This window comes from Pantherophis guttatus, chromosome 1 (assembly GCF_059756535.1).
Source record: "Pantherophis guttatus breed Tessera chromosome 1, ASM5975653v1, whole genome shotgun sequence".
NCBI classification, from domain to species: Eukaryota; Metazoa; Chordata; class Lepidosauria; order Squamata; family Colubridae; genus Pantherophis; species Pantherophis guttatus.
In genome coordinates, this window is record NC_142063.1 from 77077388 (window position 1) to 77104437 (window position 27050).

General features: G+C 39.5%; 1 protein-coding gene and 1 long non-coding RNA gene across 2 annotated transcripts in view; one reads left to right on the forward strand and one right to left on the reverse strand.

Annotated features, from left to right (window-relative positions):
- Positions 1-2943: 2943 nt before the first annotated feature.
- Positions 2944-27050, reverse strand: part of CREB3L1 (cAMP responsive element binding protein 3 like 1) — a 105453-nt gene continuing 81346 nt past the window's right edge. Inside the window, exons 7-12 of the mRNA XM_034417445.3 lie at positions 25636-25694; positions 19754-19822; positions 12493-12592; positions 9565-9685; positions 6017-6278; positions 2944-4533 (exon numbers count right to left, since the gene is read on the reverse strand). Of these exons, the coding sequence (XP_034273336.1) occupies positions 4497-4533; positions 6017-6278; positions 9565-9685; positions 12493-12592; positions 19754-19822; positions 25636-25694 (648 nt within the window). The 3' untranslated portion in view covers positions 2944-4496. The remainder of the gene's footprint in view (positions 4534-6016; positions 6279-9564; positions 9686-12492; positions 12593-19753; positions 19823-25635; positions 25695-27050) is intronic.
- Positions 8560-27050, forward strand: part of LOC117665512 (uncharacterized) — a 29534-nt gene continuing 11043 nt past the window's right edge. The window contains exon 1 of the long non-coding RNA XR_004591381.2: positions 8560-8582. This is a non-coding gene — a long non-coding RNA (uncharacterized LOC117665512). The remainder of the gene's footprint in view (positions 8583-27050) is intronic.

Here is a 27050-nt window from a genome sequence, read left to right on the forward strand (position 1 = left end):
TTAAGGGATAGATTAACTGGTTGGCATAGTGATTTGATTCATTGCTAAGTCATATTATAGTTTGATTTTGTATTAATATATTGAGTGAATCTAGCCAATCATGGCTTATTGTCATGTATGGCCCCTGCCAATATATTATTATAATGAAAACTGTAATAAAGGTAGTCCTCTACTTATAACCACAACTGAGCCCAACATTTATGTTGCTAAGTAAAACATTTGTTAAGTGAGTTTTGTCCCATTTTATAACATTTCTTGCCACAGTTGTTAAGTGAGTCATTGTAGTTGTTAAGTTAGTAACATGGTTGCTAAGTGACTCTGGCTTCCCCATTGACTTTCTTTATTAGAAGGTTACCAAAACTGATCACATAACCTTAGGGCATTCAACCATCATAAATATGAACCAGTTGCCAAACATCTGAATTTTGATCACGTAATCAAGGGTAAGCCTTAAATCAAGGCTTTAAGTGTGAAAAATGGTCATAAGTCATTTTTTCCAGTGCTGTTGTAACTATGAATGGTCACTAAACGAACTGTTGTAAGTCGAAGACTACCTGTACAGCAAAACAAGACTAGAGCATATTTACAGCAAATTGAACAACAAGACTTCATATTACAGCACCAGTGGCCTTTATCAACTCTTTCTTCTTGACAAAAACCTTCCCAAATAACTGTGTTATATTGCACAGAAATATGAATTATCATGTCCCTTTCAGTGGTGGGTTTCTACTGGTTCACCCCGGATCCGGCGAGCTGGTAGCAGCGATGGTGAGCTGGGAGTGAACTGGTTTGCTCCGACTGTCAGCTGTGCCCTCCCGCTCGCCCCTGCGCTATACCTACCTATATTTGTTCTTTTTTAGCCCTGCTGATAGGCGCGGCAAAGCGGATTATTGCCACGCCTTAGCTGTTCTGAAATGCAATGCAATGCAATGTGCTTGCGCAAAGCGCATGCAAAGCGTGTGCGCGAAGTGAACCAGTTGTTACACTGGTTGAAACCCACGTCCCTTTGACAATATACCAGTACATACCACCAGTCCACCCTGTTTTCTGTGAGGCATACTCTGAATGAGACACCCCCACAAAGATTTTGCCTGCAGAGGTGTCAATGATACAGAGCTAAAAAAAGAAAAGGGACTCATCAGAAGGGCAATTCTTCCTGCAGTGCCTCCTGGTTTATACCTATTGCAGTAACTCTTCTGCTAGTTAGATGAAAGTTCCTGATAATCAAGCATTTATGAAGCCAAATGAAAAATGCAGAACAGCTGTTATGATATGGAAGCATATTGTTTAAAAAAAGAAAGTGTCTTCAGTTTCCATGGCATGAGCAAAGTTGATCTAAAAATATAAGAAAAAGATTACATTGGCCGTGGGAATAGTGTACTGCTGAAGCCAACATGCTAAGTTCTTTCCCCAGTTTACACTTGACATTTGAAATGTGAAGAACATTTTCTATTTTAAGAGTAAAAATTCAAAATATTTCTGCTGGACCAGACTGAGGGCATCTTGGACTAGATCTGGAATTCAGTGGGCTTTCAAATTAATGTTTCTAATTAATTGTGGATCTTAATCCTACGAGTTTTCATATCCCCCAAGACAAAGGACTCTGATGTGTATGGCTGTGTGCAGTTCTGTGAACATTGTTCATGTTAAAATTTATAAAGAGGAAGAGTGCCATTAAAAAAAATGAGTATTCATTATCATTACCATAGCTTCCTTTTTCACTTGAGCTTGAAATGCAGGAAATTAAAAATATGACCACCCAGTGATCATGCAACTTGCGAAAACAGTCTTCATGTGTTCTCTGATTGCAAGGATTTGCTCACATTTTATGATGGAAAAAGCTGGCAGCATCCTCCAGGCTGTGATATTTTTAGATTGGTGGGCGTTTCGTGCTGACAGATTATTTGAATATTTTGAAGCAGGATCTGCAAGTCTTTATTTGCAGGCCGAGCTTCTTAATTTAATATTCCCAAGATTGCTGTGGTGTTGTACCTTTGGAGAACAGCTCAAAAGAGTTTGTAGTCTATTTTTCCACCCTGAGCTTTTTATAACTCTTAGACACATTTAATTTCTTGAGAGATAATCTGTTGTTAGTTATACGCCCACTTCTTCCTCCTAGGTCATGCTACTATCACCAATGGGAAGCCAGTATTAGTTGGAATTGCTGGGGCAATGAGGTGGAATCCTATTTATCTGTAGGCCTTGATAGAATAGCTATCAGAGGCAGTACCTGCTGATGACCCCTTTACCTCTTGCAACTTTTTCTAGACATAAAAAAGGTTTGTTTTTTGTTTTGTTTTTTTAAAAAGCAAGCTACTCTGAGGTTCATACATATTACTAGCTCCAGTAGATGAAAATATCTCTAGGTCAGAGTCAATGGTGGGTTGCCCCCAGTTTGGACCAGTTCTATAGAACCGGTAGTAAAACCGGCGGGAGGCTCCGCCCACTGGCCCCGCACACGCGTGGCCGTGTTGTGAACCGGTAGTAAAGGTAAGTAGAACCCACTCCTGGTCAGAGTTAAATCTTCCTTTGCAAAGCAGAGCTAGCTCCAAAACATTTTCTGTTGATGTTGCTTTCCCAGTGACTAGAAAACATATTTTCATTTGTTTTAGAAAGCAAATATCCTTTTCTCAGAAGAGTGAAATTAGGTCTCCTGCAATATGACTTTTCCCATCCATTATATATAATATTATAGTTCATTATTACCAGGCTGTGGCTGCAGGATTGGAAAGAGAGATTGAAGAGAGGAGCTGCTCTCATAATTTCTCAGTAATGCAAGTTCTATACAAGCCTCAGAGAAGCCCTTTTGGCTCTGGTAGAAGACCTCTGCTCATGAAGGGAGGGCGAAGCCATCACCATTCAGGGATGGATAGTGGGGCTACACAAACATTTACTAAACTAATAACCTCTCAGTTAAATAATGAACAATCTGAACAACAGAGCTGATGCTGCATCTTTTTTTTTAATTTTGCTGCTTGAAAGCGACTGCAGAGCCAAGAGAAGAAGGAAAGAGCGATATATTAGAAACAAACAGGGCAAACATCAGTTGCTAGACTGAGTGGAAACAGTACATTGCAAAGAGAGGAAATTCACAGATGCAAAGCCCGCAATAACTCTTAATAAAATACAATACAGAAAATAGGACTTCAGGATCTCCAAAATACATTATCTTAAGAGTTGGCAATAATACAAAATAAAATTCATTATGTACAAACAATTTCTGCTTTTGGTCTCTGTACAACAATATGAATTTGAGGCACATGTGGACAATTCTCAGAAGTTATGACTAATGGCAAGGATGTCAAGGAGAAGTGTTCTCTTGTTGAGAAGTGGTTCTTTATGCTGGTTTCAGATTTTTGAGAGGCGGATACATAAAAAGTTGTAATGTTTGTCCTAGTGGACTTTAATGAAGAATTGCTGGGGAAAATTTCTGTATGTTGACTATTGAAATGGCAATAATTGCAGAACTATGCTGATCTACCTGTCCCAAATGCATATATGTAAATTTGCATATGTGTATATTGTGGGGGGTGGGAGACATCAAGATACCCACTATCTTTGGTCCTCTGCATGTTAAGGAGGAACATTTGTAGAAATGGTCAAACAAAATTTCTTAGTCCATATGGAGACTGGTCTTTTATGGCAATCTCATATTTTAAAGGGAACAGTGTAAGATAAAGAAGGATCTCATTCAAATGGGCTGCTGTTGGACTATTTGAAAGAAAAGCCAAAGTTTAAAAACACCTAACAAATATCAAAGATTGCAATAATTTTTTGAAAAAGGCTGTGTCTCCAATTATCAGGTAAAAGGACTGATTTTATGATTTGTATTCATGAGAAACACTTTTTAGAAGGCTATTTTTTCTTCTTCTCTGGACATAAATGTGATATGGAATCTGTTTCACGGTGATTTCATATTTGATCAGCAAAAAGTATCTTTTTGAAATATCCTCTTATCTGGATATTTAATTGTAAAGTATACAACTATGTAAAAAACTAATGCAAAAATCTGAAAAATCAGTAGCTGAACAGGAATGTTTTTGCTGACATAGAAACAAAAATTATTTGGGAATGATGGAGTTGGGTGGTAGACTTCAATAACAGGTGAGAATACATTAGAGGGTGGAGGTGCTATCCCTGATTATGGAAAATGTTGTGAAACCTGACAGAAATATCAGTATTAATACCAGGGCCTAAGTATGAGTGAATAAGAGGTTAAACTCAAGGCCAGCTTGGAGCTGTCTAGGTAGGACATCTCCTTCCACAGTGCAAGCCTGTTCATTTTACTCAGAAATAATTCCCATCCAGTTGTATTTATGAGTCTGTCAGTTTAGACCTGCAATCCAACCCCTCAATCTTGCAATCCTAGTCATGCTTACTTAGAATTAAGAATGATGCTTACTTCTAGGTAAGCATGCAAAGGATTGCAACGCCAGTCACATCACTAGGAAAGGATCCTGCATCCAGATGGAAGAGGCCCGGAGAGTTTGCAGCTGCTACAAATATTCAGCTGTGTCACTGGAGGTTCCATCTCTGCAGAAAAGATAAAACCAAAATATTAGCCATCTATTTTACCACCTCTAATTACCTCTTCATATTAATCAAAGACCTTTGAGCAGATCCTCTCTCAGCACTCGGTTGGATTCTTTGGCAGATTGTTTCAGTTCCTCAGAATGCCTTGATCTCTCCATTATTTTCAATTGTCTTAGTCTCACATATAGTGTCATATATTATACCTGCTACAATCTGTCACAAATTGAAGAGCAAAGGCTCTCTTTCAGTGCTAGAGCTGAACACATGTGTTTGCAAATAAGCCCTTAGTCCTGGTAATGGTTTAAAAAGGGATAATTAGCAGGTGACAGGAAGGATAGAGCCTAGAGTTGGCTAGTAATTCCTAAAATGAAGGCCAATCTAATCAATCTGAAATACATTTATGTCATGCAACATATGTACATTCTGATTTTAACATCTTTTTGATAGACATTGAAAATTGCTCTCTGTTAATTGAGGTTTCCCTAGTCCATAAAGCTTCTTTTCCTGAGATTTTGGGGTGAATCAGATAATTTATAGTTTGAGAAAAAGAACCAAAACTTATTTATTCTACTTTGAGCTTTTGTGGTGCAGAGCTTGCCGTAATGCATGTTCTCAAAGTACCACACAACTCCTTAATTGTTTCTGCTGCAGCAGATCGATAAGTGCTATCTTGTCGGAAATTGAGAATGAGAAAGTCCAGCCTGTTCTTTGTCTTTAATAGCAGACTGACTGGCAGAAATCAACAATGGAGATTTTGATATATTCATAAAAACATTCATGATTAGCTGCTGTGGCCTGCAATCACTAAATGCCTAGGCCTGTGATAATGAACCTATGGTACGCGTGCCACAGTTGGGACATGTAGCCATATCGGTGGGCACGTGAGTTCAGCTCCAGTGTGTGCTGGTCACCTGATTTTGGGCCTTCTGGGCCCACCAGAAGTAGGGAAACAGATTGTTTCCTGCCTCCAGAGGGCCTCAGGGGGTGGTGGGAAAAGCCTGTTTCTCTCTCTCCCCAGCCTCCAGAGCCTTTCTAGGACTCTGGGGAGGGTGAAAATGGCCTCCCCCCCCCCCCGGAGGCCAGAAACGGCTTGTTTGCCGTTTCACCAAAAGTTGGCAAACAGGCAGTTTTTGGCCTCTGGAGAGCCTTGGGGGGGTGGGGGGAATGGGGAAGGCCGTTTTCGCCCTCCCCAGTCTCCTAGAAAGGTTCTGAAGGCTGAGGAGAGCAAAAAACGGGCCTACCATTTGATCACGTGCCAGGAGGGGGGGGGTGTCGCATGCGCATGCATGGGGCAGGGCACATAGAATTATGGGTGTGGGCATGCACGAGCGTGACCCCCCCTCCTGGCACGCGATGAAAAAAAGGTTAGCCATCACTGACCTAGGCATAGAAATTGGTTAAACATGAGACAATTTTATTTTAAGGTATTTTATTTCTAGATAGGAATGGAAGCCTTGATACAAGCAATCACAACTCTGCTTACTTCTCATGGAAGCTTTCCTTGGAATGAGTAAGAGTTGAGCTGGTCTGATTCTGATTTGGACCTGTAACAGGGGCTTTGTTTAGATACTTGACTGTTTCATAAGCAGCCAGGGTACTGTGCACGTCCGCTTGTGGCTGCTTCTCTTCTTCCCCAATTTTTTCAGCTTCCCACTCTTCAGGATGCTCCACAGAAATGAAGGAGCTGTAGGTCTCCTCTAAGGAGCCCCTGTGCTCATCATAGAACAGCAGGCTCCGTGATTGAACTGCAAAAAAGAAGAGCCTCATTAAGCAGCAAAAACACGTTGCCCATTTATTTGTTAGGTCTTTATACCAATAAATGTCATTCTTGTAATTTCTGCCTATGATGAAACTATATAACCATCAAGCTGCCAAATAATTGCCTAAAATATAATACAGTTTGGCTCATTTCTACTTTCTACTAAATTAATATAAGGCTATTCTATGAGGTCTCATCATTTGGCTTCAAGAAATAAACAGCAAAAAGCAAGTCTCTTCCTCAAACTCCTTATTTGGGTGCAAAGCTTAATTTTGAATGTTAAGTCTTCAAAAGGCATAACTTGATACCACCATTTGTAATAAAATGCTTTTTCCCCCTTTTTACAACCCTGTATTCCCTTAATTCAGGATGGAGTGACAGAATGCAGTTGAGCATTTACTGGCCAGATATCCTTCCTGATGCCTACATGGAGTTCGCAGCAGATATTTTACCTTTGTGCCTTGAGAGAGAAACATCTGCCACTATCTAGCATTGAATTCTCAACTTCCGAGTGGGAGGTGAGCATCTTTACCACTAGGCCACCACGCCACTTTATAATAAAATGCTTTACTAATTGTTTTAAAAAATACAGATGATTTAATACAGTTTTCAGACAACTGATGGACTTAGTCCCAGCAGAAGTGGTGCCAGTGTACAGTAAAAATATGTATGTATTAATTGTAGTTTTGTAAACAACATCCATGTTTTCAAACTATATCATAATCTGAAGTCCTATATACATAAGGATATTTATTTAGTACTGTATGAAGAATATCTATACCAAAATCAGAGGTTTCTAGCATCCGGTAAAAGTTATGCCTATACCAGGGATGAAATGCTCCCGGTTCGGACCAGATCGACTGATCTGGTGGCGATGGTGGCTGGTGGTTCGGAGAACTGGTAGCAAAAATCCCTGCCCCCCCCCATGCCCAACTGAGCTGCGCGATCATCAGAGGCTTTTTTTTACTTCTAAAAGCATTTTTTTCTGCAACCTCTTCAGCAGAAGAGGTTGTAGGGGGGAAAAATGCCTTTAAAAGCCTCTGGCGATCCCAGCTGAATTGCCTGATCATCAGAGGCTTCTAAAAGCATTTTTTCTGCAACCTCTTAAGGTTGTAGAAAAAATGCTTTTAAAAGTAAAAAAAAAAAGTTGGCGACGCCCACCCAGTCACATTACCTCCCGCCCACCAAGCCACGCCCACAGAACCGGTAGTAACAAATTTTACATTTCACCTCTGGCCTATACTATGGAAAAATTATTTATTTAGCTCAGCAATACAATCAACTTTAATAGAAGTGCATAAGACAGACAGGCTATTTCTGTTTCTGAGATTGGTATATAAGATTAGAATGAGGGGTTTTATTTACCTTTACTTAAACATGAGTTTTTACAGAGTATAAATGTATAAATGAAATGGTCATGTACATCATTAGTTCATTTTGGTTAGTCATTAGTACAGGTAGTCCTTGAGTTACAGTTGAGCCCAAAATATCTGTTAAGTGAGATATTTGTTAAGTGAATTTTGCCCCATTTTACAACCTTTTGTGCTTCAGTTGTTAAGTGAATCACTTCAGTTGATAAGTTAGTAACCCGGTTGTTAAGTGAATCTGGCTTCCCATTTACTTTGCTTGTCAGAAGGTCACAAAAGGGTGTTGGGATATAGCAACAGTCATAAATATTAAGGATGAAAAAGAGACTGAAGTCCCCCCCCCCAAAAAGGTAAGAAAGCAAATTGATTATTGTAACAGAGGAAACTGCCAAGAAAAAAAGTCAAAGTCAAGAAAGACAGAAATCTCAGGAAGGTCCTTAGTTCTAACCAAACTATGCCAGCAAATCTGGAATACAAAACAGTGACTAGCAGATGGGAAGAGGTCTGTTTAATGACTAATACTAAAGAAAAGAGGATGTGAAAACAATCATAAATATCTTTAATTTCACATGCTAGCAAAATAATATTGAAGATCATTCAGTGTAGATAAAAATTATACATGGAAATGGAATTGCCAGAAATTCAAGCTGGCTTTAGAAGAGGCGAGGAAACAAAAGGCATTATTGCTAATGCAGGTTGAATAACTGAGAACACAAAAACATTAAGAAGAAATTATCATCTCTGTCTTACAAATCTACTGAGTTTCTTACATCAGCAGAAGAAGCCCTTCTGAAGATATCCTAGCTGCCAGAATTTGGCTGTCTGTTATGTGGGACAAGGCCTTCTCTTGTGTAACTTCCAGGCCACAAAAAGTTCTCCATAGGACAATGGCTGCTTTCATACTCCCATTATTTACAAAAATGGTAAGAATACATCATTTAACTATGTTTTTAATTGTTAATCTATTTTAAGGATACTAACTTTAACTGTATTGATTTTAGCGTTCTGCATTTTGATTAATTGGTGGATGCCACTTCAAGTACTTCTACTAATAGTAAGTAGAAAAGTAGATATGAATTTATTAATAAACAAAACAAGGTAAGTTAATGTTTGAGAAAAAGAAAGAAAAAATTGGAACTTTATCCCACGCTCCAGACATGAATGAATATGAAAAAAATAAATTGCAACCAAAACCTCTGAAGGATAAGTTACCTCAAAATCTAATTATCCCAGTACAGGACAAATTACAGCCTATTGGCCAGAGATAGCTCAGGATTTACATCTTTCCATTGCTCCCTGAAATCATACTGCTGAAATTTGGAGCACAATGGCCCAATTTGAGGGCTGCAATTCATGTGTGTAAATTAAATAAGGTTGGGAATAGGAATGGGAAGGCCCTTGGAGGGTTCCACGTATAATTCCCACCCATAAACACCCCAAACCACCCAAAGTATTGGAATTGATGGAATGGCTGATTTGATATGTTTTTTTGAAAAAAGTTAAAGGATGGGAATGAGAGCAGGAGTTCTGGGGGTATTCTTGCTCTCTCCAACATTGTCTCTAAATTGCCCTCCCCAATTATTTCAGGTGATTATTCAAGTTATGAGGTTTTTTAGGCTTGAAATGGGAGTGCTTTGCCTCACAAATGAACAGGAAGCAAAAAAAAAAAAAAGCCTCTACATTCTTAATAATATTGTTGGGCCATCAGGTGTCCTTAGAAATCAGAAGAGCAGAAGGTCCACAGCTCAAACTTCCATACGTTACCTGTCCCCTCAATACCATTATATATCTCTGTGGATAAAACGAACCATGATAGGGTTATCCCTGGAAAAGAAGGATCATTAAGTATTAAAGAAGCATTAAAGAAGCTTTTAGTAATGACGGAAAAGTTCACATTTGACCCACTTTTACTTGTTGTGTAAATGTCTGGCGTCGGAGCTGCTTTTACTGTTTGTGATGTTGTTGAGAATTCTGGGAGACATGGCATCATGGAGCCCAAAACCAGAACAAAGCACAGCACCAGGACCTATGGGGGAAAACACACAGTAGAAATATTCAGTGCATTGATATTTGAAGAGATGAATAGTAAGAAAGAGAAGAGCTGGAAATCATCAAAACAACTTTGTAATGGAGAAGCAACCATAACAAGGAAAACCCAGTCTCACTCCTCTATTGAGCCATGAAGCTTATGAGTGATTCCTGTGGGAAAGATGAGCTATAGATGCAATAAATGGAATATATTTAGGAAAATCAATAGATTCCCAGTTTATGGATACATTTTTAAAAATTTAGATATGTGTGTTTACAAGAATTTAAGAACAGATTTAAATTTGTAATCATTCCAGTCTATCACTGAGAAGTTTTATTTATTTATTTGTATATCACATTTAGAAACCACCCATCTCCTTCATAGAGCAACTCTAAGTTAGTGGCAAATACGTTCATAGGCTTTTCAAAATGATATCAGGCTTCCAAGAACCCCTGATCAGCATATACACTCAGTATATTTTTCAACCAGCCCTATAACTACATGCTATAGGTCAGAGTTCAGGAATAGTCCACATTGAGCCTGCCACTGAGTAGGAACTGAACATTGCATCATTTGTTTCATGCCACAAACGCATCTTTAGGTAAGAATAGGAGGAATAATATTAAAGACCTACCGAAACAATATTACTTTTCTACTCATCTAGAATTGATATTCTCTCCCCAGCAAGTGATATAGGGATGAAGAAAGTTTCATCTGCTGAATTTTTGCCTATCAGGAAGAAGTTATTCACAGGCCCAGAAAACTTTACCAGAAAAAGGAGAAAACTTTAAAGTTGTAATGAAAGAAAAAAAAAAGAGTGGGACGGGAATGTTGGCTCGATTTATTGAATAATAATCTTTTATTTGGTCACTTTGAATCTGCAGCAGAGAGAATGCATATCTGAAGCTGCCTTTATTTCCGCCAGAATGGAACAAAAGTAAATTATATTTTAAACTTAATCAACTTTCATTTAAAGTTGATAGAAAAATTGTACCATTATGGTTTTTTTTTTACAATGAATTTTCCTGTGACAGCTATAAAATGGATGTCAGCTTTTGCTATTTTTATACCAGAGGTAAAAGCCCATTAGCATTCATTAGAAAAATTCCTTGGTTTGGAGTGGGAAGCGAAGAGGATGAACCACACATTTAGCTGATGGTTATAGGAAGGAACATTACTCATTCTATGAAGTTTGCAATCTAAATCTTATGCTGTGGATTCAGCGTATGCAGAAATACCATAATTCAAGCTACATTTGGCGATTAGAAAATAAATATATAAATTCTCCTGACACAAAACTTTATTCAAAGTAAGGAATAGAGGAAGGGGAAGCAAGTTGATCAGGGCACTATCATCTAAGCAAGTAAGTTCTAAGTATTCATCCCTACTGTTCTTATACTGCAAAAGTGACTTTACAATACTAAGAACAATTTCACACTGCAGCTTATGTTGCTTGCCTCATGTAATGTCCCAGCTGTTCCTTAACTGAGATTGAGATGATGCTTAGTCCGAATTGCAGCCATGTGTTATCCCTTCAAGGTAATCCAAACACAAGAAGCACAACCTTCAGTATTAATTCTATATTTATTGTAAGATTGTATTAACAGACTCTTGCAGGTCTGAAAGTACCTCTCCTGTCCCTTACTTCTACTCTCCTGAAAATTAGAGAGGGTCCCTTCTGAGATGTTTTCTCTAACTTTTGTCCTTTGGGTTCGAATTTCATTTATTATTCCCCTGCCTATAGCTTTTCCTCCTGTCTTCCAAGGTCATTCTCACATACCATTATACTATGCAAGACTTGATTGAAGGCCACTCCCTTGCTTTTTGTTTTTTCAATCCATACAGGGAAGACAGCCTGATAGGTTGGCTGACTCCTGTGTAGAATGATCTATTAATGCTTGTCTTTTCCTTCCAAGGACTGTTCCTTGCTCATGAGTCCCTGGGCCTTTCCTTTGCTTTCCTAGATGTGTGCACATAGATGCCTTCACCACCATCCCTTTCCCACATTATGTCCTCGGACACTAACTCAAACGCTTTCTATTCTTTTCTTCTCCCCTTCAGATACCAATATTCATAACATCAGGATTATAAAAATCAGTCACTGTTAACCAGCAGAGATCGAAATCTAACAGTTTAGGAAGAAATGGCCACCCTGGGCGCCAACCAGTGGTGGGTTGCTACCGGTTTGCCCCAGATCGGGCGAACTGGCAACAGCAGCAGCGGGAGTCTCTGCGCATGCGCAGAAGCTTCTGCGCATGTGTGCAAGCATGGACGCGCCCACGAGCAAACTGCTAGCAGCCGAAATTGAAACCCACTACTGGCACCAACCAGCTATTGGGAGAGAGGAAGCATAGCAGATATTGTAGCCAACAAGAGTGGAGGTTGTTACTAAAATGAAACAAACTTTCAGAGACCATCTACCGTGTTTTCCCCAAAAATAAGACTCTGTCTTATATTTTTTTGAACCCTGAAATAAGTGCTTGGCCTTATTGCCATGCGCTCAAAAGCCCGATTGGGCTTATTATCAGGGGATGTCTTATTTTGGGGAAATAGGGTACTCTGGAGGGCTGATCTGATTTGAAGCTGGAAATATGGGTGAGGTGTACATTTGCAATGGACCAGGAATGGGAAGACAACATTCTTTTCTGCCTTCAGGAAGTGATGAGCGTCCTTTACTACAATGGGCCAAACAGCAATTGGGTAATCTGTCCTTAACTTTGCAAAATTTCAAAGCCAAGATCACTGTGAATGGAAAATGATTTGCCTACAAAGAAAGTTTTAAAAGGATACTATGTAGACCTTACCATCAGGCATGTTCCTGTCTGTGTAGAGACCATTTTATATGGCCTGGAAACCTTCCCTGCAACCAGAGATTGTAGCTTTTGTAACTGCTGCAGAAGAGTCCTAGGAAATTAATTTTAAAAAATAACTTTTTCATCATCAGAAGAAAACACATAAAAAATTAAGAGCTCTAAAAATAGTATGTTTATGTCCTGCTATAAGAAAATACATTATTTATTTCTTTAATAGATTTACATGGTTGTCTACCTCACAAAAATGACTTTGGAAGACTGTTTTATAATAATTAAAAACTACTTAGTAATTAAAACAGTCCAAATACCCAAAATGAGTACAATATTAGTACAATAACCTATATACCATAGCTGAAAACCATATATTATATATTTATTATTGAATACGGGAAGTCCCTGGGTTACAGCCACTCGTTTAGCAACTGTTCAAATTTACAAAGTTGCAGCATTGCACTGTCCTTGCAGTCATGTGACCATGATTCGGGCACTTGGAAACCAGCTTGCAATTATGAAAGTTGCAACATCCTGTGGTCCCATGATTGCCAATTATGCTCTTCCCTGCCATTTTCAAATTCAACGGGGAAGCTGGTAGGAGGTTACAAGTTGCTCCAACAAGTTGCTCCACTTCCACTGTTTTTTATTCCCAAGGCACCCCTGAGAGGCACGGGGATGTTGTACTCCATAACACCTCCATACACACTCTCTACCGCCTGCCCATCACACCCATCTGCATGTAGCTCTTGCCAACCCACTATAGATCTTGCTTGCCAGACTGCTTGCCTTCAGTTCCTCTTAAGATGTTGTGATCACATGAGATCCTCACTTAATGACCTGCATGGTCTTCATTTAACAACAGCAACTGGAATTGCTGGGATTGCCATCACTAAGGGGTGCTGTTGTGCACCATTGTGCTTTATGGACATATATCTCAGCAACATAAATTCCAGTCTGTACTGTGCTTTTATTGTAAAGGAATCCTACTAATAATTCACATAGATAGGCTATTTCTCTCTTTTGGTCCTTTTGAGTTAATGTTAATACCTGGCAACTGCCTGGACTATTTCCTGCAAAGTTGTTTTTTTTTTTTTTTTGGCTTTATTTTCTTCCTAGGACTGAGAGATTGACTGGCCCAAGGTAAGCCAGTTGGTTTTGTACCTAAGGTGGGATTAAAACCACTACTTCAAATTGGCTCAACTAGGTAGGGACTTTGCATTCTAAAATGGGGTAATCTGATAATTCATCTAATAATAAATCATGGAATATAATTTGAACTGCATTTGTATCTGAAAACCTGGATACAGTTTCAGAAGAACTACATTGGGCCTTGCAAAGAGTACTCTTAAGTGGAAGAAAAAGTACAAGAGACAAAGATTTGGGATTCTGAATGTAGTAAAGAGTCCAGAATTGGTGGGAGAATCAGAGAAGGGTCATTGCTTGTCCAGTAGATGGCAGTCATCAGCTATCAATAAAGCTATCAAACCTACAGAACCTTTGAAAAACAAAATATGCTTCAAGCTTCCAGAATCCTAAGATTCTAACTATAAAGTAGGACCAGAACCTGCTGTTGAGCATAAGAGAAAAGCATCTGTTAGAGCCACTGAATGAGGTTAGAAAGCACAAATGGAGTGGAAAAGCTCTAGCACAAATCAAGATTATTCGAAGGGGCAGATTCTGGATAAAAAATCCGAGTGCATCTAAAATTGTTTCCATAGCACATTAAGCAAAAACAGAGTCCTGTATTATTCACATGTTTATCTACTGATAGCATTTATTTGGCCACTGAATTCAAACAATACATTGACACAAACTCTGAGCAATGAACAAAAATACCGAAATCAAAATTCAACAATGCTAGCTAAAAACAATTAATCAATTACCAAATACTTAAATTTATCACACTCTTTCAGATAGGAACTCTCATCATCCTGACTCAAACACCTAAAGAAGCCAAGATTTCACAGCTTTTCTAAAGGCCTGCAGGATTGAAACCAAGTGTATGTTAGAGAGGAATGTGTGTGTAAGAGATTGTTCCAGAGGGCAATTGAAGTGTGAGGTGGGTAGATAGCTTTGGGTAAATGTGATCCTGCAAATAACCTACTCCTATGCCATGTAGGATTTTATATGGACTATCCAGCACCCTAAATTGCAACAGAAGCCTTCAGGAACCCAATTGAAGATCACAAGGTGTCATTGCATTCTTGACCAACTGTAGATTCTGGGTGGTCTCCATCATCATGTAGCAAAAGTAAAGATAAAGGTTTCCCCTGTCCAGTCCAACTCCATTGGAGTTGGTCATCTCCATTTCTTAGCCAAGGAAGCCAGTGTTGTCTGAAGACATTTTCTGTGGTCACGTGGCCAGTATGACTGTATGCCGTGGCACATGGAACGCTGTTACCTTCACACCAAAGTGGTACCCATATATCTACTCACATTTGCATGCTTTCGAACTGCTAGGTGGGCAGGAGTTGGGGCAAGTAACAGAAACTCACCCCATTGTGCAGCGCCTAGGTCTCGAACCTGGGTTGTCAGCTTTCCAGCTAACAAGCTCAGCATCTTTAACAGCTGAGCCATCACACACATCCCTGACATAGGGTACATTACAATATCAAACTGGGGATGTCTATAATTTGAGTGAGAGAGCAGAGCTTACAATCCAGAAAGCGGTATAATTGATGCAAAAGATAGAAATCTGCAAATATCCCCTCTGAAGCAGGAGTTGTGAATCAAGGAGGACTCCCAAATTGTATTATACTCCCAAATGAAACTATATCACAGTCACGTATTGTCAGTAGGAGATTGTGTATATGTTTTTCTGTATTTTATAAGATATTACTTTGTTTAATTTTCACCTTTCATTGGCAGTTAAGCCAATTCTGAGGGATCTTGCTGTATCCCCCCATTTTTACATGGAGTAGATATCGAGTTCCCTGCATGTCTTTTAGTCCAAGCAAATTCCTTGGTTTGAGATGTTGTTATGTAGAACACTGTGCCTGTGCAAGCAAAGACCAATTCTAGGGAAGATAAGTACTGTACATAGATTTCTCATTTCCAGTCATTATGATCTGTAAGATGCAAAAATAGTGACCAGTGAGAGACACACCCCCTTGGTTTAGGAAAGATGATTAATTTATAAGGGGTCTCTCTTGATTAAGATCCAACTCCTGGCAACTAGATGGTCCCATCAATGTTATTTTTGTGGCAACACAAGTTCTTTGCCATTACCCTTTTCTGAAATGGTTTTCAACTTCCAATCTAGTCTATAGTCCAAGTACTAATCAGTTCTGATCCCACTTAGCTCTTTCAAACTTGCCAAGCTTGACTAGATGCTGTCATCTACAGTGGCTTATCTTTTGCTAATATACATCTTCCCAAAGAACCTCTCAGCAATATGATTTCCCAAATGGGACTATGCCCTTTTCTTGGCTGTCCATGCTATGTAGTATAACCAGAAAACAAGTTCTCAACCAACAGCCAGCTCACAAGGTCTAGGAAAGAACAGCACTTCCTCACAGACCTCTAAATCTACAGGGATTTCTCTGTCTCCAGTGAACTCAGGGCTCAACTAGCTGTCAACTTTCTCAACGCACAACCTTTCCAAACTACTATTAAAGCAGAAATTCAGACCCTAATCAGTAAAATGAATAATGAAGGAGAAGCCAGATGCAACAGGGCTGCCTTACCATATTTTAAACTAAGAAAAGAAACACTTCCCTTTAAGTAAACCTCCACCCTCCCCTAATATGACAGTTATGTCTGGAAACTAAAACCACCTAATAACTGTGCTGGGCTCTTCCAAGAAATGAGCTTTAGCAAGGGAATCAGGACATATTGCCTTCCTGACATTTTTTTCCCGTGTCCTTCAAATTTTGTTCTCCTTATCTATTCTGCTTCCTTGGCTATAAATGCCTTTCCATAATTTTCGGTTATACCTATTTGACATTGGCATACATTCCCGCCAGTGAATCTAATCCTTGATACATTCCAAATCAACTAGCAGCCAAATGAGTTGACCTACCATGCAGAAGAGTGAGGACGCTGCATAAGGTTGCAGGTGTTGTGTGCACGTGCTCCATGCAGTGTCTGGCCACCAAACTATATTTAAATACTACTGGCAGAAGAACATCCTCCGTATACTAAAGGCAGCTGGACAGTTTATAGAGAACAGAACAGTTCTGCCTTTGGGTGCAATGCAGTAATGTGGCTTTGGTGCAACAGAAGATAGTCTCCTGCCTCAGCACTGAAATATGGTTGAACTCCTAATTATTTTGTGAACGTAGACTTGAGGAAGGAGCCAATTTGTCCTTCAGTATATGTAGAAAAAGGGGTTGAGTCAGCCTGATAGGGGACAAGTGCCTAAAGATGCACTTTCTACTTTGCCCATCACCAATAAGGGTCACTCACCACTTGCTGAGCACAGAAATGGTTGATGGCCTCCACCGCCCACTCTCAGCCCAAACATAAATGCACCTCCCACCCATGTTTCCCAGCTTCAGTTCAAAACTGCTATATTCTGACCTGAGACATCTTGAGCTGTTCAGAAGGGATGGTCTCCCTCTCTTCTTTCTATTCCAGAAGGAGCCCCAGCTCAGGTTAGTGGCAGTGCCTAAGATGCCTCCTCTGCCCCACTGGCTGGTTGCTGCCTGAGCAGCCATCAGTCTGCTCTGATCTCTACTGGTTGGCAGTGGTTGAATTTTGATAATATTGCGGTTGCTTCACTGATAACCTATTAAGTCAATGAGCTATCCTCCCCATTACCCTACATCCCCCAGTGAGCACTCTTTTAGTCTCTGCCCAGACTGGGTGAAGCATATTCCCCTTACTTTCCTGATCCCTGCCCACTGCCCTCAGTACAGTAAAGCTTTGCTTCACTTCTCTCTCCTATACTTTTTTTTAAAAAAAGTTTTTTAAATGGCAGCATAGGAACAGGGCTTCTTTGTTTCTATGAAACTGGGGACTACCAGTTCTAGCCTTCCATGGACTTACGGAGAAGCAGGGGAATGAAAGAACAACCTGTTGCCAGAGGTGGGTTTCAGCAGGTTCTGACCTGTTCTGGAGAACCGGTAGCGGAAATTTTGAGTAGTTCTGAGAACCGGAAAATACCACCTCTGACTGGCCTCGCCCCCATCTATTCTCTGCCTCCCAAATCCCAGCTGATCAGGAGGAAATGGGGATTTTGCAGTATCCTTCCCCTGGAGTGGGGTGGGAATGGAGATTTTAAGTATCCTTCCCCTGCCATGCCCACCAAACCATGCCCACCAAGCCATGCCACACTCACCAAGCCATGCCCACAGAACCGGTAGTAAAAAAATTTGAAACCCACCACTGTCTGTTGCCCCTTCCTTTGGTTTATATAGCACCAGAGTTATGATGGCACCACAAAGGATTATTGCTGATGATGTTGTTTTAAAAAAGAGTCTGCTTTAGTATCAAGGGAGATAATATGGGAAGAGAGATGAAGGCATCCATGGGTGCAATCATCTGGGAAAGCAAAGAAAAGGCACAGTAACGTGTGAGGAAGGAGTAATCCCTAAAAGGAAAATGCAGGTATTGGTAGACCGTTCCATCACAGGAACCCACCAGCCAGATATCAGATTTGCCTTCCCTATAAGGATGGTAAGAGCAACAAATTAGGTCTTGCCATAATTCCAATTCCAGTTCAGACTGGAATTTCTGTAGTTGCCCTGAGAAAAGGCTGCAGGCAGCATATTTGAGAAGCAGCTTCGGCTGCAGGATATAATTGCCCTTAGAGGAAACGGTCAGCTTAAGAATTGGTCTGGAAACATATTTGTAGCAGAATTTCAGTACAGTACTAGAGTTGGAATACACCCAGGAAATGTGCCTATTTTTCTCTCTCCCTGCTTCAATTATTCAAAAAGCAAATAAACCACAAAAGTTCAGTCCTGGCTGTCTCAACACAAAAATTCCTAAAACTTACTAACCAAATGCAGCTGATTCATTGCTGGGAAAAAACTAGAACAGAAGAAAACCAAAATCTGTTCTTGTAGGATAATCTAACATCTATCAAAAAGTACGGGTAGATATGTAAAAGAAATAAATTGCAGGTTTATTTGCTAGACAAATCAAAGAATGCATTAAATGGAATCTCTTGTAGCAGGAGTGGATAGTGAATCCTGTAGTATTCAACTTGAAGTCTTTTTGGGCCTGCAAACTATGTGGCATATACAAATGGAAATATAGGAGAAGTTATATAGAAATATGGATATACTTGGTAAAACTGCATATCAACATGCATGTATAAGGAAAAATTACATATACATGTGTGAATATTTAAGAAAAGTATGTAAAAACAATACAGGTAGTCCTTGACTTCCAACAGTTCATTTAATGACTGTTCAAAGTTACAACGGCACTGAAAAAAGTGACTTATGACCATTTTTCACACTTATAACTGTTGCAGCATCCCCATGGTCATGTGATCAAAAAGTCAGATGCTTGGCAACTGACTCATATTTATGACAGTGGCAATGTCCTGGGGTCATGTGATCACCTTTTGCAATCATCTGGCAAACAAAGTCAATGGGGAAGCCAGATTCACTTAAGAACCGTGTTACTAACTTAACAACTGCAATGAATCACTTAACAAGAGCCTTGGTGGTGCAGCGGACTAAGTGCTGTTATGTAGCACTTAGCTGCCAGCTGCCTGCAATTAGTGCGAGTTCAAATCTCACCAGGCTCAAGGTTGACTCAGCCTTCCATCCTTCCGAGGTAGGTAAATTGAGGACCCGGATTGTGGGGGCAATAAGCTGACTTTGTAGAAACACCGCTTATAGGGGGCCAAAAGCCCTAATAAGCAGGTATATACAAAAAGAATGAAGTCTATTGCTATAAGTGCATTGTAAGCCGCCCTGAGTCTTCGGAGGAGGGCGGCATATAAATTGAACAAACAAACAAACAAACAAACAAACAAACAAACAAATAAATAAATAAATAACTGTGGCAAGAAAAGTCATAAAATGGGACAAACTTACTTAACAAATATTTCACTTAGCAACATAAATTTTGGGCTCAATTGTGGTTGTAACTTGCGGACTACCTATATACAGATTCTGCTGTAACAATTACTTTCAGAAAATCTGGCACATATGCATTACTGCTGTGAATTAAAGATAATCTATATTATTTATATCACGAAGGAAGGGGTAGAGCTAAGTGATCTTTTTTCTGCTTTCTCCCAACTCTTTTTCTCAACAGGACCTTTTGGTAAAGATAGGAACATTTGGGTTCTCCTCACCTGTTTGCATTTTCTAACGTCTCCACCTTTTTCCACAGTTCATTATTCTCAGATGTATACGTTTCAACTCTGGAGAAATAAAACAAAATCATGAATATGATGTACACCCACTCTGCTCCAGATTCTAGTTCCTAAGTTCTCAAACCAAATGGAATGTTATTTGTGTGAAAACAATTAAAGCGCACACATTTTGTCCTGTAAATAGAAACTTTGGGAAAGCCTGAGCAGGCTGGGGATTGTGGTGGGTGTGCATGGAGAGGATGGAGGATTTTAACCTGTTCTTTTCTCTGCCACAATTCTGACAAAACTGGCCTTTCTGAAGCTTCTATTTACAATTCAAGGAAAGCCTCTATTAGGCATGTGGTAACAGTTGTACACATCAGACTGTCTCAAAAGACTCTGCAATGATTATTACATTTCATTTCAAAAACCCTGAAGAGAAAACATGCAATTTTTTTTAAAGAGGCATTTTAAATGAAATTAATCCTAAATTATCAGTCTGCCTAGGCCCAGGCCCATTTTGGCCTCTGAAGAAATTACGCAGCACAACCACCGATATGAATTCCTCTTAGAAAACATGAAGGATTTTCTTCCAGGCCTTGCCCATGGCCAGCTCATGGGAGGCCTTGTGGCTTACTTCTCAGCAAGACAACACCCACCATTTGCAGTATTTGAAACTAAAACAGCAATTTTGGAGAGGCCATTTTGTTGGGAGTTTGGCAAACAGAGAAAAACCTACACTTCCGTTCTACCCTCCCCTCATAATCCCAAAGCTGTTCAGGCTTCCTTGGGACTCCTTGGGTCTGCTAACATTTCTATAAAGAATTTGTGCAGATTAATTTCAACTGTGTGGATAATATGACATCCATTTTGATCTTAAGCATTTCTGTGCTTGCTCCCTGCCAGGAAACAAGCTCTACCTGATAAATGATTTGAAGCAGTTTAGCACTCTGACTTTTTATACTGAAATCAGGGATGAGTAAGCCCTAGTCATAAATCCTGTGCTTGTTCTGAGGACTGATATGTTGCCTTACAATTAGAAAACATTCAGGGTGGTTAAAAATTGTATTAAAGATGACAATAAATAAAACAGCCAAAGACACATGTAATTGCACAAAGTCACCATGGACTCCTTGGGATTTTTATGTGATTCCCACTGTACACAATATGTAGCAAGAAAAACAAAATGGCTATTATTGACTGCACTGCATTTTTGAGTCCTTCAAAATTACTTACAATGTTTATTACATTTATCTTCATTATACATCAGAAAATAGGCAATAATGATTAGTCCAAAGCAATCCAAGGAGTAAACAACACTCCTATGCCTTTCACCAAGAGAAGTACCCAATAGTAGAATAAAATCAATTCAAAGACTCAAATATCTCTCAAAAATAAATTTCATTCATAGGAACAGAAAAAAAGAAATTCAGCAGAAACTTTCACCTAGGTAGAAACAGACTTGAGTATAAAAATGGAGATGTGCCTTTTTTGTTATTGGTGTATTTTTCCTCCTTTCTTTGTTCCATGTTATTAAATGAAGAAAAGGTAACAGATTAAACTTAAAACAATAAAGTAATGGCTATAGACTGCATTAACTTTTAGGTCACAAAACACTTATGGGTTGCTGTGTGTTAATCAGGCTACATTTGGAAGACTGTGTCCAGTTGTGACTACCCAGTTTTAAAATGGACCTTAGAATGAATTAAGAGAAAATTAGTTATGATGGTGAATAGGCTAAAAACCAAACTCTATGAGCTACAGCTAGTAGATTTGCATAGGTTTAGCCTGGAAAAGAAAAGAAAATATAATCGCAGACCTCAAATATCTGAATGTCTGTCATGCAAAAGATGGAAGAGATTATTTCTTTCTCCAGGCCTGGAACCAGTGAATAGAAATTCCAAGGAGGCAAATTTCAGTTAAGCATTAAAAGAAATATACTGAAAGAGCTGTTTGGCAGCAGAGATGGCTGGCCTGGGAGGTGGTGGACTCTTCTTTGCTGGAAGGAATCAGATGGAGTCCGAATAGCCATCTGTTGGGGATGCAGCAATAGCATCTTGCACTGCTGACCTTGCATTGAGCAAGGAGTTGGATGACATGATGTTCAAGGTCTTTTCCAGCACTATGATTCCATGGATGTGAGCTGTAAACATCTTGGCTCCTTTTCCCTCTTTACTCAGCTATTTGTGCTGCTTGGGAAACTAAGGATTTTTGAAGGGACTAGGGAGAGCACTTTATTTTCCATTCTCCTATGGATTCATTTGCATAATGTTACACAGTGAAATTACTGCTTTAAACTGTGTTGTGAAACACACATCACATTGCACTATTATTTATTAGATGCCTTTAATAAATAAGTTTGTTAAATGTATTAGTTTACAAAACTGGGGGACATTGTATATAACAACAAAGCAAACACGTATCATCAGCAAAGAGGTAAAGGACGGAAAGACTAGAAATAATCTCAAGATGTTTATTTGACTAACCATAAATAAGTTCTGATTATTGCATGGCTGATGAGTTGCATAAATCATAATTATGCTTTGATACAGCCTCTGAAATGTGTGATACTTGATAACATTTGGTGGCAGAGTAGTTTCCAATCTTCAATGGAAGTAAAAAGAAAATGGAGATGTACTAATGAATAATTATGCTTGTGTGAAAATATGATTATTTAAATTTATTTATTTTAAATAAAATAACATTTATGAGGAGATTCAGAAAGGTTTTGAGCTTGAGATCTCTCAGACTGGGAATTATAATAAGAGTGAATATTTTCTAATAAGTTGGAGTAATATTTTCATATTTTAACCTACACTTCTTATTGCTTATTAAATTAAGAATTATAGAATTATAAGGCTAGAAGAGACCTCAGAAATCTTCTAGTCCAATCCCTTGCTAAAGGCAGGAGCCTAATATTATCCCAATCAAATGGTTGCCCAGTCTATTTTTGAAAACCTCCAGTGATGGAGAACCAACAATCCAGGAAGCAAGGTATTTCATTACTTAATTGTTCTCACTGACAGAAAATTTCTCCTTACCTTTCGGTTGGATGCCTCTTTATCAAGCTTTCACCCATTACTGTTTTCTGATGCCTTAGAGAACAAGTCAATCCCTTCTTTTTTGTAACAGTCCCTCAAGTACTGGGAGATAGTTATCATGTTCCACTGATCCTTCTTTTTGATAGGCTAGACATATCTAGTTCCCTCAACCATTCATCATAAGATTTGGCCTCTAGACTCTTTATCATCTTTGTTGCTCTTCTCTAAATACTTTCCAGGGCCTCAACATCTTTTTTTGTATCATGGTGAACAGAACTGGATACAGTATTCCAAGTATGGTCTCACCAGTGTGATATAAAGTGGTACTATTACTTCTTGTTGTCTTGATGCTATCCCTCTGTTGATGCAGCCTAGGAATGCATTGCCTTTTTTGTCGGCTGCAGCACACTGCTGGCTCATACTTAAGTAGTGGTCCACTAGGACACCTAGATGTCTCTCACTGTTACTACTGTTGAGCAGTTTACTAAAAATATTTTGGAAATCAATAAAGAGAGAAATGTCCTGAAGAACATTGTATTACAAGCTTGATTTGGAGACGAAAATGGATACAAAGAAATTAATTAATAGGGAATAATATGGAGATGAAAGAAGATCTGGCCACAGACATTAGTTCTAAGTCAACCCAATGTCTTTTGATGCAATCCCCTTTCTGAATGCACAAGACTGATTGCAGCCCTTCATTCAAATAAATTTGTATATTTCAGGCAAACTAAATCCTAGCAACATTTATTTAGTAGAATCTTAACGTTCCTTAATCTGAAGTCTTTATCTGCTTTTAAACGATCCAGGTAAATGTGACATGGGACCTATGATCAAGATCTCCTATAGCACGGGTGTCAAACTCATCGTGTCACGTTGCTGTCACATGATGTTTTGCGACATTTTTCCCATTCGCAGAGTTGGGATCGGGGTGGCTTGTGTGTGACACATCTGGCCTGCGGGCCGCCAGTTTGAGACCCCTGTCCTATAGGTTTTGTGTTTTTTAAAATTATTTATTTATTTAATTTGATTTATATGCCGCCCTTCTCCGAAGACTCAGGGCAGCTTACAATGCGTTAAGCAATAGCCTTCATACTTTTGTATATTTTATACAAAGTCAGCTTATTGCCCCACAATCTGGGTCCTCATTTTACCTACCTTAGAAAGGATGGAAGGCTGAGTCAACCTTGAGCCTGGTGAGATTTGAACTTGCATTAATTGCAGGCAGCTGATGTTAATAACAGTGCTTTAGTCTGCTGCGCTACCAGGGCTCTTTTTGTTCATGGAATTCTTTGAAACAGGGAAAGTGTTAACAGCTTGGAGGGGAGGAATTTCAGTGGGAAAAAAATGACATTAAAGAAATAGCAGACCAGTCCCAAGAAACACTTCATCATTTTTTTTAATACCATGTGAGTGTCAGCACATCAAGATGCATTTATCCTAGTGCTGACATGAGAAGGAGAACGCAAGTGTCTGCAACGGGACGGTTGCCTTTCACCTACTTATTTTAGCTGGAGATAATGTCCCCTAGGAGATGGATGGGAGGGGGGAAATTCTTTGAGTTGGAGCAGTAGATTAGGGGTGAATGATTGGGAAGATGGCCAATGAATGCAGAGGAGTGGGGGAAGGAAGAGGAGGGATTTTGGGTCAGCACCTCAGTGCTGGCTGCATGGAGTCAGTGTAAAAGTTGCCGTGCTAAATAAAATGGAAGTTTGTTTCAAAAAAGACTTTGTTTGAGACGCAATTTATTTGAAGACGGCCTGAATACCTGACAGTGAGCTTTATTTGTTTTTAGATTTTTATACTACCTTTATTTCTGGTCAAGTAAAGATTGTGTACTCAATTAATGCTCTGGCCTGCTTTTTTCTTCACAACAATCCTATGAAGTGAGTTGGGCTAAGAGAGAGTGACTTACCCCAAATCAACCAGCCAAGTCTTCTAGGGAGGCCTATAACTAATGCCCTCCTGGTTTCTAGTCCAGTACCTTAGCTACCACACCAAACTGGCTCTCTAATTAGGCTTTCTAATTAGTCTTCCTTTTATTTTTACTCAGAAGGATTGATCTCTCATGACACATTTATTTTGGCTCAAAAAGCTCTAATCTGTTTTTAGAAAGTTGTTTCTAATATATAATTTTAATCTTTTTGGCTGAAGTTTAAACCTATTACTTTTTACATCCGAACCAGAAAAAAACCCTGATCCTTTATTTTTCTTAAGGCAAAGCTTACATGGAGCATTAGGCACCACAACATATAATTTTGTCCCTGACTGCCAAACTGCCCTTTTAGTACACAGCTGGCGGCTATAGGTCATATAGTTTTAAAACATATTAAAGAAAATGTCTAGAGGACAAAGGCAAAAGAAAATGACAGAAAGAAACACTAACAGGTCTTATGGTTGCAGGATCCAATCTGAGTCAATCACCGGGACCAGAGGTTTGTTCTTCCACTCTTTCAAACTCATGCTGGAGCCCATCTTCAGGGAATTTCTCAATCTCCAGGACACATCTGGAGATTGAGAAGTTACCCAACGATGGGCTCCAGCATGAGTCTGAAAGCTTGGAAGAACAAATCTCAGGTCCTGGTGACCAACTCAGATTGGATCCTGCAACATTGTCCTGGAACACATATATTTGTCTTCATTCACAGTCTTATGATTGCTACAGATGCAATAATGCAAGAAGAGACAATTCTATTGGGCAGTAACTGAACCCAAACAAAGGCTAATTTGTCTATTAGATAATTATCATACTGGAAATCCCAATCAAGTTCAAGAGAAACTAATGACATCACAAGCCTAGCATCAACTTCTTGGGGTCACCCAGAGAAAATAATGGCTTACTTTTTCTCCAAGCACTCTACATATTCTTTCTTCTTTCTGCGACTCTCCTGTGCAGAAATCTAGAATGAAAAAAAGAAATATTAGTTGCACTCACAAGAATAATTCCATATTCGGTAAATATAGCAACCTATGGTCAAATTTCAGGCAACACAGGAAACTATGAGAAGTTTCCCACAATTATACAGGAGTCCCCTTTGAATCAGGACTGCTGAACCTTCCTCTTGTGATTTATGTTGCTGGACAAAAGAGTTGCTTGATGAATATTAGCACAGTTGACAGATTGTGGTTTTAGACCAGGAAATGGCATGAATTCTTTCCTAGCATTAAAGTTCCAATTTAATTTGGGGAAAGGGGGTGCTCTTCTAAATTAAGACACAGGACAGTTGCTTGTGGAAGCTGTCTCAAAGGAAGGCTCTTTTCAAGAAGCTGCCAGGAGAAGATTGTGATTTAAGGAGATGTCATCAGGTGCAATATATATACACATTCACAGATGCTGCAAATTATCTTCTCCCTTTTGAATCCAGGTTACTGCACAGAACTAGAATATAGACTGAAATGTTATGACTATTGCAATATAGTGGGCACAGAAAGGACACAGACAGTGACTTCAGTAACAGCTCTTTATTAGCTCCAGTACAGCAATGGTTTGCCTAGCCGTGGCAGCCCCTTTTAAAGGGAGCTGTCCGTGGCTTCAGCCATTGACGTTCTTCTAAATCTCCTGCTTCTTTTACTTAATTCTAATTGGTCTGTTTGAATGGTCATTCAATACTCAACACCCCTCCTCTCTAGATCAGCACCGACCAATCCTGGAGTCTTCAAGCCACGTAGTCACGTAAGTAGGCAGGCCTTCTAGGGGCGCAACTGGATCTGCGCAGTTCAGTTGTTCCTGCACTCTTGGAGTGAGAGGTCGAGTTCTATGTCTCTCCTGAAGGTGCCTCCGGAACTCTCTCGAACTCTGCTGCCGCTGCCGGCGTGGATTTATTCAGCTGGAACGGTGGACTGTCACAGTCATTGGTGACTCCCTCCTGGACTTCAGATAAGTGTTCGCTGTCCTCTGATGGGTTTGAGAGTCGTTCTCGTTGTTCACTTGGCGGTGTTTGATGTAGGGCCTGGTCTGTTTCTGTGTGATTTTCTGTTCTCCTCCCTTGGGTTTCTTCTTGTGTTTCGTGGTCTTTCCTGACTAGTCGGGCCCTGAGCTGATCTATATGTCTCTTCCAATTTTGACCGTCCTCTGTTTCTAACCTGTAGGATAGGGGCCCTGTGATCTGGATTATCTTTGCTGGGATCCATAAGGGGTTTCCACTGAAATTTTTAGCGTATACCTTATCCCCTACCAGGAACTGTCTAGTTTTGTTGGTCGAATCGACTGGTTCTCTGTGCTGTAATGGGGGTGCAGTCTATCTAGATGGGATTGT